The sequence below is a fragment of the Bufo gargarizans genome, chromosome 1 (assembly GCF_014858855.1).
Source record: "Bufo gargarizans isolate SCDJY-AF-19 chromosome 1, ASM1485885v1, whole genome shotgun sequence".
Classification (NCBI taxonomy): Eukaryota; Metazoa; Chordata; class Amphibia; order Anura; family Bufonidae; genus Bufo; species Bufo gargarizans.
The window spans coordinates 379,466,900-379,484,479 of NC_058080.1; the positions used below are offsets into that span (position 1 = coordinate 379,466,900).

Below are 17,580 nucleotides of genomic sequence, written 5' to 3' on the forward strand. Positions count from 1 at the left end.
TATCAAGTAAATCTTTAGCAGGCTTAAGCCTCATTCGCACATCAGTGTTTTGGTCAGTGATTTCCATCAGTGACTGTGAGACAAAACCAGGATTGGAGCCTCCACAGAGATGAGGTCTAAGGGAAAGATCTGCACCTGTTCTGTGTTTAGAGCCGTCCCTGGTTTTGGTTCAAAATCACTGATGGAAATCACTGACCAAACACTGACGTGTGAATGAGGCATAACTCTTCAAATTCAGTGGGATTATTAAAATTGAGATTAAGTGGGATTATCATTGGTTTCTATGAAATGACAAGGGGAATGACACAATGGAATGCCCATAGACTATAATGGGAAGTAAACTATGAGCTCATTTGCAGGTAAGGGTGGGTTCACACTAGCGTTATGGAGTCCGTTATGGCTTTCCGTTATAACAGGGTTATAACGGAACATAAAGAAATCCATAAAACGGAAGGGCGGATCCTTTAAAAGGCATTCCGTTTGCTCTCCGTCCTAATAGAAGTCTATGGGAATCAAAATGGATCTGTCTGGTTCCCGTTATGCAAGACGGAAAACAAAGTCCTGTCGACAGGACTTTGCTTTCCGTTTTGCATAACGGGACCCAGACGGATCCGTTATGTTTTCCCATAGACGTCTATTAGGATGGAAAGCAAACGGAATGCCTTTTAAAGGCTTCCGTTTTGCATTCCATCCTATGGATTCCGTTATAACCCTGTTATAACGGAAAGCCATAACGGACTCCATGACGCTAGTGTGGACCCACCCTAAATCTGTGTTATATAGGAAATTAACCTTTACCGCAAATGTTCCCTGGGTGGAGTAGCACATTGTAAATGTAAAACTATCTGGGATTAAAGCTGCTTTCTATGGAATAACATGTGAATGGCAGAATGGATTGCCCATACAGTATAATGGGAAGTAAAATGTGATTTGGAGGGTGAACCATTCAACATATCAAATAAATCTTTAGCAGACATAATCTCCAAGTTCAGTGGGAAATAATAAAGTGGAGATGAAAGGGGATTGAAGGGTATAATGGGAAGTGGAATAACCCTAGAGAATAATGGAAATATAATTTTTGAACTAAAGACACAACAGCTTTCCTCCCCCTCACCAACTATAGGCCCAGGACTAGGAATGGGCTCTGATTTTGGGGTGGAGGATACATGGGGGCAATTACGGGTCCATGCACACTACGGAATTTACAAGCGGAGAAATTCAGTTTGGAAATTCCAAATGCGTCCGGCCCAACTGATTTAGTCGGGGGTTGGGCAGCGCAGCTATTGCTGTTCCCTATAGCTGGCAGTGCATTCCGCTGAAAGAATTAACATGTTCATTCTTTCGACAGAGAAATTTCAGTGGAAAGCTTCACCAGTGAAATTCTGTAGTGTGCACTGTGCAGCGGAATCCCATTGATTGCAAAGGGACTCTGCTGCATCAAAATTTCCAAGTGTAATTCCGGAGCAGAATTTTACTAGTAAATTGTAAGGGGGAACTGAAGAAACTCCTATAGCAGTATAGTAGTTGGTATTACTGAGAATAAAAACTGATAAGTTTATAGAAAATGTGTAAATACTTATTTTAGTTAAAACTTTTCTTATTTAAAGGGGTAATCCAGGATTCGAAAAACTACAGTTTTCTTCCAAAAACAGCACCACAGTTTGTGTGTGGTATTGCAGCTCTGCCAGGTGAATACCACCCACAACCTGAAGACAGGTGTGGTGCTGTTTTTGGAAGAAATAAGCTCAGTTTTTTTATTGACGAATAACCTTCTTTAATTTTTTTTGCATTCAACAGAACTTTTATTGAATTTTTTTTTGTAGAACAGGAATCAAAAATAGAAGGGAGGCAAAAACAAAGAAGGGATGGGAAGTGGGGAGGGGTCAAAATAAAAAGTATACAAATAAACCGACAGTTCTGTCCCAGCAGGAGAAACATGACACTCCGAGACAAAAAGAACGCCGTGGTAAACAATGGCAGCGCCATAGGGGAGTGTATGAAGTAACAAAGTACATTGTCAGAGAAAAGGGTAAACAAACCAAGAACAATGGTACAATAAATTGATAAACCTAAAAACATAGGGGAACATTTATCAAAATCTGTACAGAGAAACACCAATAGTTGCCCATAGCAACCAGATTGCTCCGTTAATTTTTCAGAGGCTTTTTTTTTTTTTTTCCAAATTAAGGGTAGGGTCACACTAAGCGCATACACAGCGTATCTGACGCTGCGAAAAAATGTGCCTGGCAGCAGAAAATACACTGTGTATGCGCTAGGACACACAGGGCTTTTCTCCGCTGTGTCTGCAGTGAGGTTTGGATGTGGCCCCGCGCGTCAGTTACGTCGGTGCGCTCGGCCCGCCTCCGAACCTTACTGCACACACAGGGCCACGGAGGGAAAGCCCTGTGTGTCTGCTCCTAGCGCATACGTAGTGTATTTCCCCGCTGTGCGGCACATTTCTCGCATGCGCTCAGTGTAACCCTACCCTAAGGGTGTATTCAAACGTACTGTATCCTGCACATATTTGATGCTGTAGACTTGACGCTGTGTTCAGTCAGTCTATAGAAAACGGTTATAATCCAAGGTAATTTTCATTTTACAATATGCTACTCTACCCAGGTAACACTTGTGGTAAAGGTTAATTTCCTACATAACACAGATTTACCTGCAAATGAGCTCATAGTTTACTTCCCATTAAATTCTATAGGCATTCCATTATGTCATTCCCCTTGTCATTTCATAGAATCCAATGATAATCCCACTTAAAGGTGTTGTCCGGGTTGAGAGCTGAACCCGGTCATCCCTCCATTTCCCCCCCCCCCGGCAACCCCCTCTGACTTGAGCATCGGAGCAGTTCAATTTTTGGGAGATCCAGTGACGTACCGGGTTCTCCATGGGGCTGCCAGGAACCCCGGTGGCATCACCGGCACTGATGGGCAGTATTTAGCGCTGCCCTAGCCAGTAAAACGGCTAGGGCAGCGCTAAAGCCCACCCCCATCAGAGCCAGTGACGTCACCAAACACACTGCCAGGCGGAAGTTTCTGCCCGGCAGTGTGTTATTGAAAACAAAAGAACCCGTGCCCTGCACGATGTAGCGCAGGGCAAGGGAGCGCACCGCAGCATGAGATGCTCCGATGCTAGCCTCAGGGGGGGTGTCTGGGTGAAAATAAGGGTATGTCCGGGTTCAGCTCTGAACCCGGACAACCCCTTTAATCTCAATTTTAAATAATCACACTGAATTTGAAGAGTAAGCCTGCTACAGATTTACTTGATGTATTAAATGGTTCAGACTCCAAATCAAATTTTGCTTCCCATTATAGTCTATAGGCATTCCATTATGTTACTCACCTTTGCATTCTATAGAAAACTGTTATAATCCAAGGTAATTTTCATTTTACAATATGTTACAGTCGTGGCCAAAAGTTTTGAGAATGACACAAATATTAGTTTTCACAAAGTTTGCTGCTAAACTGCTTTTAGATCTTTGTTCCAGTTGTTTCTGTGATGTAGTGAAATATACACTCACCTAAAGAATTATTAGGAACACGATACTAATACGGTGTTGGACCCCCTTTTGCCTTCAGGACTGCCTTAATTCTACGTGGCATTGATTCAACAAGGTGCTGATAGCATTCTTTAGAAATGTTGGCACATATTGATAGGATAGCATCTTGCAGTTGATGGAGATTTCAGGGATGCACATCCAGGGCACGAAGCTCCCGTTCCACCACATCCCAAAGATGCTCTATTGGGTTGAGATCTGGTGACTGTAGGGGCCATTTTAGTACAGTGAACTCATTGTCATGTTCAAGAAACCAATTTGAAATGATTCGAGCTTTGTGACATGGTGCATTATCCTGCTGGAAGTAGCCATCAGAGGATGGGTACATGGTGGTCATGAAGGGATGGACATGGTCAGAAACAATGCTCAGGTAGCCTGTGGCATTTAAACGATGGCCAATTGGCACTAAGGGGCCTAAAGTGTGCCCAGAAAACATCCCCCACACCATTACACCACCACCAGCCTGCACAGTGGTAACAAGGCATGATGGATACATGTTCTCATTCTGTTTACGCCAAATTCGGACTCTACCATTTGAATGTCTCAACAGAAATCGAGACTCATCAGACCAGGCAACATTTTTCCAGTCTTCAACAGTCCAATTTTGGTGAGCTCGTGCGGATTGTAGCCTCTTTTTCCTATTTGTAGTGGAGATGAGTGGTACCCGGTAGGGTCTTCTGCTGTTGTAGCCCATCCGCCTCAAGGTTGTGGCTTCACAAATGCTTTGCTGCATACCTCGGTTGTAACAAGTGGTTATTTCAGTCAACGTTGCTCTTCTATCAGCTTGAATCAGTTGGCCCATTCTCCTCTGACCTCTAGCATCAACAAGGCATTTTCACCCACAGTACTGCCGCATACTGGATGTTTTTCCCTTTTCACACCATTCTTTGTAAACCTTAGAAATGGTTGTGCGTGAAAATCCCAGCAACTGAGCAGATTGTGAAATACTCAGACCGGCCCGTCTGGCACCAACAACCATTGCACGCTCAAAATTGCTTAAATCACCTTTCTTTTCCATTCTGACATTCAGTTTGGAGTTCAGGAGATTGTCTTGACCAGGACCACAACCCTACATGCATTGAAGCAACTGCCATGTGATTGGTTGACTAGATAATTGCATTAATGAGAAATAGAACAGGTGTTCCTAATAATTCTTTAGGTGAGTGTAATTACATGCACTTCATACGTTTCAAAGGCTTTTATTGACAATTACATGACATTTATGCAAAGAGTCAGTATTTGCAGTGTTGGCCCTTCTTTTTCAGGACCTCTGCAATTCAACTGGGCATGCTCTCAATCAACTTCTGGGCAAATTCCTGACCGATAGCAACCCGTTCTTTCATAATCACTTCTTGGAGTTTGTCAGAATTAGTGGGTTTTTGTTTGTCCACCCGCCTCTTGAGGATCGACCACAAGTTCTCAATGGGATTAAGATCTGGGGGCGGTTCCAGGGCATGGACCCAAAATGTCAACATTTTGGTCCCCGAGCCACTTAGTTATCACTTTTGCCTTATGGCACGGTGCTCCATCGTGCTGGAAAATGCATTGTTCTTCACCAAACTGTTGTTGGAAGAAGTTGCTGTTGGAGGGTGTTTTGGTACCATTCTTTATTCATGGCTGTGTTTTTGGGCAAAATTGTGAGTGAGCCCACTCCCTTGGATGAGAAGCAACCCCACACATGAATGGTCTCAGGATGCTTAACTGTTGGCATGACACAGGACTGATGGTAGCGCTTACCTTTTCTTCTCCTGACAAGCCTTTTTCCTGATGCCCCAAACAATCGGAAAGAGGCTTCATCTGAGAATATGACTTTGCCCCAGTCCTCAGCAGTCCATTCACCATATTTTCTGCAGAAGATCAATTTGTCCCTGATGTTTTTGTTGGAGAGAAGTGGCTTCTTTGCTGCCCTTCTTGACACCAGGCCATCTTCCAAAAGTCTTCGCCTCACTGTGCTTGCAGATGCGCTCACACCTGCCTGCTGCCATTCCTGAGCAAGCTCTGCACTGGTGGCACTCCGATCCCGCAGCTGAATCCTCTTTAGGAGACAATCCTGGCGCTTGCTGGACTTTCTTGGACGCCCTGAAGTAGGGGTGGGCGATATGGCCTAAAATCTATATTGCAATATAATTTGAATCATGTGCGATATGCGATATATATTGCAATATATTATTTTCTTCTGTATTTATACAAAAAAAGCAAATTAATAAACTTTGCAAGAAATTTTTAATATGTGTATTGTGTAACACATCTTTTTCCAAACAATGTAAAGATGAAGTGTTATTAAAACACACATTTCTTGAAAATAAAGTGCAAATTGCAAAATGTTAAATAAATAACATCACATTTCTTTTCCTCCTATCCTGATTACTTAGGCCCCCCTCCATTCACATCGCCGTTTCTCCTTTTTGGCTCGGTTGAGGAGCAGGAGAACGGAAAGGACGGATTCGGCACATAACTGACCACTAACTGAGCGTAACAGAGCCTAAAGACCCCATAGACTATAATGGGGTCCGTTCTGTGTCCGCTCAGAACATGATTTTTGAGCGGAGACAAAAGTAGTGCACTTTCGTCTCCGCAAAAAAAAAAAAATAATCATGTTCTTAGCGGACACTGAACGGACCCCATTATAGTCTATGGGGTCTTTAGGCTCTGTTACGCTCAGTTAGTGATCAGTTAACTGCAGAATCCGTCCTTTCAGTTCTCCTGCTCCTTAACGGAGCTGGAGAACGGAAAGGAGAAACAGTGATGTGTGAACGAACGAGCCCTTACTTATATTGCACAAAAATAAAAAGCTGCACATATTTGAACGAAAAAGCCTTCAAGTTCAACAGGTTTCTTTACGGTAAACAGTTAAAGGGAACTTGACAAGTGTCATCAACTTTGTGCTGCTGTTAGTCTGGGCAGCATAAAGTAAGGACAGGTGAGTTGATTTCATCAGTCTGTGTAGTTTAAAAGTAAGTGGTTGCCCGAGAACCAACATCACACTCATTACAGACTGGGCCTGGAAGAGAGTCCCGGCCACCTGAGAAGAGTCCTGGTTATTCATGAATTCCTGCTCTCCCTGCCCCCCTGCTGATGAATGACAGGCTTCTGCCTAGCTCCCTTTCTTTCTAGGAGAGAACTGCCAATCATCAGCTGATGGTGGAGAGCAGGAGAAGGAGAATATGAATAACCGTCCCAGGACTCTTCTCAGGTAGATTTGACTATTTTCGAGGCCTGAGCTGCAATGTTTATGACGCTGGTTCTCAGCAACCACTTACTTTTAGCTGATGAGTGACACACTGCTGAAATCAGCATTTTTGTCATTATTTTATGCTGCGCTGTGTCAGTGAGGTCAGCATAAAGGTGATGACAGGACAGGACAGTACAGGTTCCCTTTAAATATATAACAAATTGCAAACTTGCAAATCAAAATGTAGTGCGAGTGCGACTGAACATCAGCCTTGCGTGCCGTTACATTTAATATCTCCTTATTGGTCCAGAGGACCTGAGCGAGCGTTACCTTCGCACACTCACTGAATAGTTTTATTAAAATTCTACTTTATTGATATCCTTTTAAAATCACTTCGTGTTAGACAAGGAACTAAAAAATGTGATTAAAATTACTGAGGGAGGCCACGTCCCTTCCCTATAAACTAAACTCCCTGAGTAATTTTTTTATCACATTTTTGAGTTCCACTTCCTTGTCTAACACTAGTGATTTTAAAGGATATATCAATAAAGTAGAATCTCTCAATAAAACTATTCAGTGGCCTCGGGTGCGTAACGCTCAGGTCCTCTGGAGTCATCAAGGAGATAATAAATGAAGGAGTATAGCGTTGCACGCCTCCTGAGGGGTCCTGTCAATTACATAATGCAGTAAAATGCACTTCAGCCAAGGTTTTTCGCCAGGAACACAAGTTTGTCCACAGTCTCGGGCTTCAGTGCAGATCGGTGGCATGTTACTATATTGCCACTGGTGCTGAATGCCCTTTCTGAAGGGGCACTTGTGGCAGGAATGCAAAGATATTTCTTGGCTAGGCTTGCCACCCTGGGAAAATTAGCCTGGTGCAACCTCCACCACTCCAGTGGGTCAGCTTCTCCTTCTACATCCAGTGCCTGCAGGTAACTCTTAAGCTCAATTTTAATCGCTTCTCTGTCGGTGAGGGCGGCTGGGCCAGGCTGAGCAGATGCATTTTTTAAAAAGCTGCCCAGACTTCGTTTACTCCTCTTGGGTTCTTTCTGGGCTTCTCCATCAGCTCCTGTGCTTGTGTGTGATGGTGGTGACTCTGTGGCAGACACAGCTTGATTCTCTAGCAGTGCCTGAATTTCTGCTGCTGCCTTTGTAAAGATGAACTCTCTTCGGTCATCTGCTATATATGATGATCTGAAGCGTGGGTCGACCAAGGAGGCCATATCCAGGAGGTCATCAGTTGCAACGTCCGAGTACTTCTCATTTAAATACTTGAGGATGGCTGTCTTCATGTCCTTCGTCAGTTCTGTGTCAATGTCATCATCAGCTAGAGGAAGAACTGTGTTGTTTAGAAGGTGAAGCACAGGTTTGACAGTCGACACACTCACATACTCTTCTCCAGACAGAGCATCTGTAAACTCCAACAGGGGACTGAGGGTCTTGTTCATAGATTCCAACACATCAATGTCCTGCCAAGTTGGTACCAGGTGCCTGGTTTTCCGGTCTGCTTTCAGGACCTGTGATATGGCCTTCTCTTGTTCGAGCAGCCGCTGAATCATCTGTTGTCGAGACCCCCATCTTGTTGGTGTTTCAGTGATGAGGCGGTGAGGAGGCAGGTTTAGCTCAGCCTGGGCATTAGCCATTTCTCTCTTCCTTTTCCAAGCGTAAGAAAAGGCACTCACTATTTTCTTACATTTGCCAATGGCATGTTCAACACGGGCGTCTCTCACACTTCTCTCTAAGGACAAAATTGTATATCGTTAGCAGCACATCAACCCCTGCATAATGTAACTAGTCTAGGACTAAAAGATACAGGTCGTCTACCTACCTATGGCGAGGTGGAGCCTGTGACCAAAGCACTGCAGTCTTGTCCAGCCGTTAATTTCCACTGCTTTCACAATATTTGCGCCATTGTCGGTGGTTATGCAGACTTGTAACTCTTCTTTAAGTCCCCATGACTCGAGCGCTTCCTTCAATCCCTGAGATATCAGTTCACCTGTATGATCCTCGGGAAAATAAGATGTCTGTAGGCATCTGCTGCACAACTTCCACTCGTCATTGATGAAGTGGATTGTGAGACTAATGTAAGGCTCCATTGTGCGACTTGACCACAAGTCCGTAGTAGTTGCATAGTATTTTATGCTCCGGAGTTCGTTCTTTACTTGCTCGCGGACTTTGTCATACAGTTTGGGCACTTCAGTTTGGCTAAAGTATTTGCGGCTAGGTACCTCGTAACGTGGATCAAGTGTCTTAATCATGTTCTGAAAGCCGCTTTTCTCCACTGTAAGAAACGGCACTATGTCCTTACACAGGTACAGGGTAATGGCATTTGTAATATCAATCCACCGCCGATTTTTTTTGTCATACGGAGTGCCTTTAGAAAATGCTTTCACAATATCGGTCTGCTGGTGGGCAGGCCCTGCAGGGCCACCTTTTTTCTTTCCAATAGACTGACTGGCCGTTTGTGGAGGAGGGCGCAGTTTTTGGCTATCTTGGTATTCCAAAACGTGCTTCATTTTGAGGTGATGAAACAAATTGGTTGTATTCCCTCTCTTCGTAATTATTGTCGCCCGGCATATTTTGCAGATTATATTTTTCTGCTCCACATCCGACTCCTTAAACCCAAACCAGGTCCATATGACAGATGTTGCACCGGTCTTCTTTATGAGCACCTCCGGCTCCTCCTCCCCACATGCTGTAAGCTCCTCCATGAAGTTGATCTTGATGACATATAGGGCACCTGCAGGAAACTATTATTTTAGCAATCGAATCGAGTACTCGTCTCTAATAAGACAAACCATCTCTTAAACTATTACTAACGTATCGCTAATTGCTTTTTAAAAACAATATTTTTATGTGGTATTCAATTCATTGTATAGCTAGCAAATCATCAGCGATCAGATTCAGCGGCCATTTGCTGTCAGTCAGCGTCAGACAGAGTAGACCCATGGCATTAGCCAATTGCCATCATCAGACATGTCCCCCAGAGCCAGTGCCATCATCTTCTATCAGACTGTGTGATGACTGTGCAAATGCCATGGGGCTAATCTGATGGCACTGGCTCACTGCTGGGGGACACATGTCTGATGGCAAATGCCACATGGGGCTAATCTGATGGCACTGGCTCACTGCTGGGGGACACATGTCTGATGGCAAATGCCACATGATGGGGCTAATCTGATGGCACTGGCTCACTGCTGGGGGACACATGTCTGATGGCAAATGCCACATGGGGCTAATCTGATGGCACTGGCTCACTGCTGGGGGACACATGTCTGATGACTGCAAATGCCATGGGGAGGATCTGATGGCACTGGCGCACTGGGGGACACATCAGACATGGCCCCCCCAGCATTTGAGCCAGTGCCATCAGATCAGCCCCATGTGGCATTTGCATTTTGCCATCATCAGACTTGTGTCCTGTCCCCCAGAAGTGAGTCAGTGGCAGTGCCAATCAGACTCGATCTCAACCCCATGTGGCATTTGCCATCAGAGATGTGTCCGCCAGCAGCAGTGAGCCAGTGCCATCAGATAATGTGGCCATCAGATCAGACATGTGTCCCCCAGCAGTGTGAGCCAGTGCCATCAGATAATGTGGCCATCATATCAGACATGTGTCCCCCAGCAGTGTGAGCCAGTGCCATCACATAATGTGGCCATCAGATCAGACATGTGTCCCCCAGCAGTGTGAGCCAGTGGCCCAGTGCCAGAATCAGATAATGTGGCATTTGGATTTGCCATCACATCATCGGACTTCATGCGTCTCACTCTCCTCCCCTGCGGCTGCTATACATTCAGAGAGCATCATGCCATCATGGTCTTAGACTCTCAGGCCATCAGCAGAAGATTATCATTCACTTCTGAGGCATCAGCCCCCATCCATGGCCATCCTTTCCTTATCAGTTTTCTCTAACCAACCACCCCCCCCCACCCCGATCCTCCGCAGTCGACAGAGTGCCCCCTCCGATCCTCCGCAGTCGACAGAGTGCCCCCTCCGATCCTCCGCAGTCGACAGAGTCCCAGACAGCCCCCCTACAAGAGCGACAGCAGCTGTGATAACACTTACCTTTCCTGCAGGCCAGGGTGCGCGCACGGCTCGGCAGCGGCTGGTTAATGGAGTCCGCGGTGTGGCGTCTTCTTCCAGCACTGGCGGGAGCTCACTGACGTCACACACAGCGTCAGCTCAGCGGCCTGACGCTGTGCGCACGCCGGCCCTGGCCAGTACTACAGCGGTATTGCGGAGTCCAAAAGAAGCTAAAGGTAATGATTCAGGTGGTGATATTGCAGTACGGCGATATAGGCGAAAATCCATATCGTGGCCCAAATTAATATCGCATATCGCCTATATCGCCCACCCCTACCCTGAAGCCTTCTTAACAAGAATTGAACCTCTTTCCTTGAAGTTCTTGATGATCGTATAAATTGTTGATTGAGGTGCAATCTTAGTAGCCACAATATCCTTGCCTGTGAAGCCATTTTTATGCAACGCAATGATGACTGCACGCGTTTCTTTGCAGGTCACCATGGTTAACAATGGAAGAACAATGATTTCAAGCATCACCCTCCTTTTAACAGGTCAAGTCTGCCATTTTAACCCAATTAGCCTGACATAATGATCTCCAGCCTTGTGCTCGTCAACATTAACAAGACGATTAATGAAATGATCTCAGCAGGTCCTTTAATGACAGCAATGAAATGCAGTGGAAAGGTTTTTTGGGGATTAAGTTAATTTTCATGCCAAAGAAGGACTATGCAATTCATCTGACCACTCTTCATAACATTCTGGAGTTTAAGCAAATTGCTATTATAAAAACTTAAGCAGCAACTTTTTCAAATTTCCAATATTTATGTAATTCTCAAAACTTTTGGCCACGACTGTACTCAGGGAACACTTGCGGTAAAGGTTAATTTCCTACATAACACAGATTTACCTGCAAATAAGCTCATATTTTACTTCCCATTATAGTCTATGGGCATTCCATTGTGTCATTCTGCAGGAAATAGTGATAATTCCACTTAATCTGAACATTAAATAATCCCACTGAATTTGGAGAGTAAGCCTGCTAAATAATTATTAGATATGTCAAATGGTTTTGTGTCTAATTCAAATATTACATTTCCATTATTCTCAATGGGCATTCCACTCTGTCATTCCTTTTAGTATGCCCCCTGGTTGGCACACCACTGAAACCAAGAGCGGCCATTAGACTAGAACATGTTCCCTCAGGGGATGGACCTGCACTATGTTGTCAGTTCAGAAACGACATTATCAAGTCCCATTTCCACCACTCGTGTCTTCTTACACCGCAGAGTGGACTTTGGTCTCCCTCAGGCATCATGGCCGGGTGCTAGCCCTCTCCACCTCCTATATCTACGCCCCTGTTCACCTCGGTCTTATGCCATGCCCTCTGGTATAACTGCCCCTCACACGTTGTGCCCGCCACTACCCAGAACTAGAGACAGATTGAGACCTATGAGGGAACCACGACTTGAGTGTGAGGCGAAGTCCCGGCGCGCGCAGGCACCTGTCCTGTGAGGTAATTCCTGCTTCCCCTCCGCCCCCACCTCCGGCCGCAGAATCCCTCCTCTGTCCAGGACCCTCCTCCCGGGTGTCACATGGTAGGAGGGGCCCCAACTGCCCGCCCTCCCCGCTCCCATCGGCCGCACTCCGGACCGGGCACTGGGCATGGGGCGAACGGAAGGGGGCTTTGCTGGGTAACTGCACCCCGCAGGGGGCCTCACACACTCCTCTATCGGGTGGCAGGCGTCACTGCCTCAGAGGGCGCGCATCCATCTGTCTACACCACGCCAGTCTCGTCCGCTGCACAGTCCGGCACATCCGGGGCACACAGCCTGGCTGCACACAGGACGCTCCGCACACACTGCCGCCCACACTAAACTTCCTCGCCGCCGTTGGTTTCACCTTTACAGAGTCGCCATAGCAGCTGCTCTGTCATTGCCCTCACCGCCCCTCAGGGCATTTCATTCTGTTCGGTCCTACACAACCGGTCTGTCCTGTTCCTGTGTCCCAGACAGTCCCAAAGGAGAAGGGCACAAGTGCTGGCAGCCTGGCATTTTCTACATAATGCCCAGACCTGGCTAGAAGCATTACCCGGATTTCTCTTCTGCTCCTTTCCTAACTTTCCTTGATTCTGGTGCTGTTATGGCCATGGTGTCTGGGGGCTGGGGAGACCCCAACGGTGACACTAATGGGATGGGGAAGGGGTACCCCAGAAACTCAGAGGAGGATGAGGCCTCGCCGCCGGGGGGTATGAGTGACCCAGAGCAAGGTGATGAGGAGCGCCCTGGCATCCAGGTGGACTGTGTGGTGTGTGGTGACAAATCTAGCGGCAAGCACTATGGCGTCTTCACCTGCGAGGGGTGCAAGAGCTTCTTCAAAAGGAGTATCCGCCGAAATCTTAGTTACACCTGCAGGTAAGTACCTCTGTGCTAGGTTGTTTCTCTGCTGTAGGGCATATGGCGAGCACAAGGGCTCCTGCATATGAACGTCTTTGGTTTCCATTCCGTTTTTTTACAGGTCCATATGCAGAACCATTCACTGTAAAAACAACAAAAACTGAAATGACTGTGTGCTCTCCGTGTCCGCTCCGCAAAAGAGATAGAACATGTCATGTTCTTGTCCATTTCGCGGACAAGGACAGGCATTGTTAGAGTGGATCCGCCAAATAATGGATGCAACACGGATGTCATTGTATTTTGAGGTCCACAAAAAAACATACGCTCAGTTTTTCTTTTTTTGCAGACCCATTGACTTCGATGGAGCAGTGGTCCACATCTGTGGACAAGAATAGGACATGTTCTATCTTTTTTGCGGAACTGACATATGGATGCTAAAAGACATCCATGTGCTTTCTGCATATCAGTTCTGCAAAATACATAACTAGTTCTATAGTTGGCAGCAAAATATGGTTCGTGGACTCTTTGTAGTCCGTCATCTGCGTACCCCAAAGTACATATGGTCGTGTGAATGTACCCTAATACAGTAGCAGCTAAGTAGATACGTTTTTCAAAGTCTCACATTTTGGAATCTCCAGCTCGTCAATTGTTTGTGCGGGTTTTCAGAGCAGATTTAATGTTAAAATCCGTAAGGAACACATGCAGATGTTGGTGCAAGGATCCGCATGGATAATCTCCGTAAAATACACAGCCATATGTATCCAGAGTAAGTAGCATACAAAGGGTGTGATGTGTAGACATCTAGGGAAGGGTCACAGTTGTCAACCTGTGTGTTGTGATCCTCACTATATGCGGTACACTAGAACAGGGGCACTACAGCTCCCAGCATGCACACTTGCTCAGCTGTCCTCAGAACTCCCATAGCAGTGAATGAAGCATGCTGGGAGTTGTAGTTTCACAACAGCTGGAGTGTCAGCGGTTCCTGAACCTATGAAACTGTGTAATGTGACAGGTCGCTTTCACACATCAGTGTTTGATCAGTGATTGTGAGCCAAATCCAGGTGCGGGTCAAAGACCCAGACCAGGTGCAGATCTTTCCCTTATACCTTATCTCTGTGTATTATCTACTGGTTTTGGCTCACAAACACTGACTGTGTGAAAGCGGTCTAAGTATTACAGAAGAGTGGCTATATGTTGGCATGTATCCCGCTGTAGAATGAGATCTCTGCCGCCACCACAACCATCCTTGTTACGTGCCCGCTGCAGGTATATTGGTTCTGGTGCTGGGATGTGTCCAGTGCCAGTACCTTATTTCATCTATAGGGTGAGAAGTGGCAAGACCTATAAATAAGCTGATAATGATGAATCAGGTTTTATCTTGCTCTCTGCAAAAACCCTTTAATCTAATATAATAGTTTAAAGGGGTTGTTCACCTTTTTTGGGGGTGGGCAGACACCCAGCCTGGCTGGACATTTCGAAGGGAAGCATTTTTACCCGCTCTCCGCTGCTGGGTCCAGGCTCCTTCGCTTCCCAGCCGCCGCTGCCTTAGGCTACTTTCACTCTCGCGTTTTGGGCGGGACCTTTACAATAATACAACCGTCTGCATCCATAATGAACGGATCCGTTTGTATTATCTGTAACATAGCCAAGACGGATCCATCTTGAACACAATTGAAAGTCAATGGGAGACGGATCTGTTTTCTATTTGGCTTAGTTTCGTCAAGCGGACAGTAAAGCGCTGCAGGCAGCGTTTTGGTGTCCGCCTCCAGAGCAGAATGGAGACTGATCGGAGGCAAACTGATGCATTCTGAGCGGATCCTTTTCCATTCAGAATGCATTAGGGCAAAACTAATCCGTTCAGGGCTCTCACAATCGGTCCAAAACGGATCTCACAAACTGAAAGCCAAAACGCAAGTGTGAAAGTAGCCTTAGGGCTGTTTCACACGAGCGAGTCCATTGCGGGAATCACGCTCCATGTGTGAGTGTGATCCTCTGCTCTGGACTTGCAGGAGCGCACGGCATTATCATGATTTATAATGCTATGTGTCTCTGCTTGCTTGGCCTTTTTTCCACAGAATCATAGTGACATAAAGCTGTCAGTACGATTCTGTAGAAATAAGGTCAAGCAGAGGCACATAGCATTATAAATCATGACACTCGCACACGGAACGTGATTCCCACAATGAACTCGCTCGTGTGAAAACTCGCCAAAGCGATGACCTACCCCCTGTTATGTCTTTTGGCAGTGGGAGGCAGGTAAGTATGCTTCCCTTTGCAGGTTTGCCCCCCCATAAAAAAAATATATTTGAGCAACCCCTTTAATATCCAGCCTAGAAATTCAATCCTCTCGGCTAGATCCTGGAACCATGGCCTTTGGCAAAGCCTGTGTTTATTTAGGCTGTCTTCACACCATAGTCTAATAGCATTAAATGGTGCCAGCGTTATGCCATGAGAGGGTCATTTTGACATGTTTGGTTGTCATGTGTTGGTATTCCACTCTTCAGTATGAGGCACTCCCTCCTGTGAGAACATAGGTTTGGGTATGTTCAAATACAACATGTCCAATCCTTTTTACCCCCTGCTGTCGTGTCAAGAAACTCCGATACACGTGAAAGACTTGTGCCAAGTAGTGTTGAGCGAACTTGTGTTTTAAGTTCAGAGTCTAAAGTTCGGGTTATCGAAGATTCGCGTTATTGATTTCCGCTACCACGGACCATAATGGAATTTAGAATCCATAACGCGATTCTTCGATAACCCAAACCCGAACTTTAGACGCCGAACTTAAAACACAAGTTCGCTCAACACTTGTGCCAAGTTTTACCGTTTTAAAAATGTTTATAAAAGTTCCAGACATGCATCTTAATTAGGCCTCGTGCACGACCGTTGATCTGGTCCGCATCTGTTGCGCCGTTCCGTGGCACAGCAAAAAAATATAACATGTCTTATTCTTGTCCGTTTTACGGACAAGAATAGGCCTTTCTACAATGAGCCTTCTGTTCCGTTCTGCAAATTGCAGAAGGCACACGGGCGGATTCTGTGTTTTGCGGATCCACAATTTGCGCATATAAGATATTTGTTGACAATTTTTATGGGATTTTTTTCGCTGCATCATTTCTATGAGGGTTTGTTTAAATCTGAAAGTTGGATTATAGAGGTGTCTGGCACTCGCTTATCCAGCTACCAGTAAGGGCTCATGCACAGAACTGTATTTCCTTTCCGTGTCAATTCCGTCTTTTTAATTTTATTTATTTTTTGCGAACCTCATGTGAAACCATTCATTTCAACGGGTCCGCAAAAAAACTGAAGTTACTCAGTGTGCATTCCATTTCCATATGTCCGTTCCGCAAAAAATAGAACATGTCCTATTACAGACAAGGATAGGACTGTTCTATTAGGGGCCAGCTGTTCCGTTCCGCAGAATACGGAATGCACATGGACATTGTCCATGTTTTTTGCGGACCGCAAAATTCGTGTGCATGAGCCCTAATGAAATGATATGCCCCTTTATCTGGAAATTGTGGAGAATGACTGTCCGGTCACCATCAGCATTTGATCAGTGGGGGTCTGACCTCTGGGATCCTGCCACCATCAGCATTTGATCAGTGGGGGTCTGACCTCCGGGATCCTGCCACCATCAGCATTTGATCAGTGGGGGTCTGACCTCCGGGATCCTGCCATCATCAGCATTTGATCAGTGGGGGTCTGACCTCCGGGATCCTGCCACCATCAGCATTTGATCAGTGGGGGTCTGACCTCCGGGATCCTGCCACCATCAGCATTTGATCAGTGGGGGTCTGACCTCCGGGATCCTGCCACCATCAGCATTTGATCAGTGGGGGTCTGACCTCCGGGATCCTGCCACCATCAGCATTTGATCAGTGGGGGTCTGACCTCTGGGATCCTGCCACCATCAGCATTTCATCAGTGTGGGGTCTGCCAGTTAGAGCTTTAAAAAACAGCAGTACTGATGCTGTAGCTCATCCCATTCACTCTTGAATGTGACCAGCTGCATTTCCAGTAAAGGGCACCTGTCACCATGAAAATGTGGCGCCTTCTGCAGGCCTCATAGTATAGAATAGGAGGAGGTGAGCAGGATGATAAATAGATTTGTTATAAGCCTGAGTTCACTCCACACCAATCTTGTTTTGTTTTTTCTGCCCCATTTGTCCCCAATGGCTTTAATGGGGTCCCCGTATTTCTTTTTGGGAGTCTGGCATTTTACCAAACAAAATAGAGCAATATGCTGCTCTGTTGTCACATATTTTTGACCCAAATGTGAACAAAGTCTAACTTCTCTTCTAAAACATCTGGCCTGTACTTCATGTACAATGTGACATATACATTGATTTAGCTTATTGATAGTAGTGGGAGCGGTTTGTTAGAGACTTGCTGTCTAAAACGCTCTCCCCCAAAGTGGGGGGAAAAATGA

At 45.9% G+C, this 17,580-nt stretch overlaps 2 protein-coding genes across 2 annotated transcripts in view; one reads left to right on the forward strand and one right to left on the reverse strand.

Annotated features, from left to right (window-relative positions):
* Positions 1 to 6,288: 6,288 nt before the first annotated feature.
* On the reverse strand, positions 6,289 to 11,063 carry LOC122931194 (E3 SUMO-protein ligase ZBED1-like). The gene is made up of 3 exons (XM_044285213.1): positions 10,801 to 11,063; positions 8,563 to 9,474; positions 6,289 to 8,472 (listed from the first exon to the last, which is right to left on the reverse strand). The coding sequence occupies exons 2-3, from the start codon at positions 9,443 to 9,445 to the stop codon at positions 7,433 to 7,435; spliced, it is 1,923 nt and encodes a 640-aa protein (XP_044141148.1). The 5' UTR covers positions 9,446 to 9,474; positions 10,801 to 11,063; the 3' UTR covers positions 6,289 to 7,432.
* Positions 11,064 to 12,350: 1,287 nt separating this feature from the next.
* Positions 12,351 to 17,580, forward strand: part of NR2F6 (nuclear receptor subfamily 2 group F member 6) — a 30,594-nt gene continuing 25,364 nt past the window's right edge. Inside the window, exon 1 of the mRNA XM_044285225.1 lies at positions 12,351 to 13,169. Within this exon, the coding sequence (XP_044141160.1) occupies positions 12,898 to 13,169 (272 nt within the window). The 5' untranslated portion in view covers positions 12,351 to 12,897. The remainder of the gene's footprint in view (positions 13,170 to 17,580) is intronic.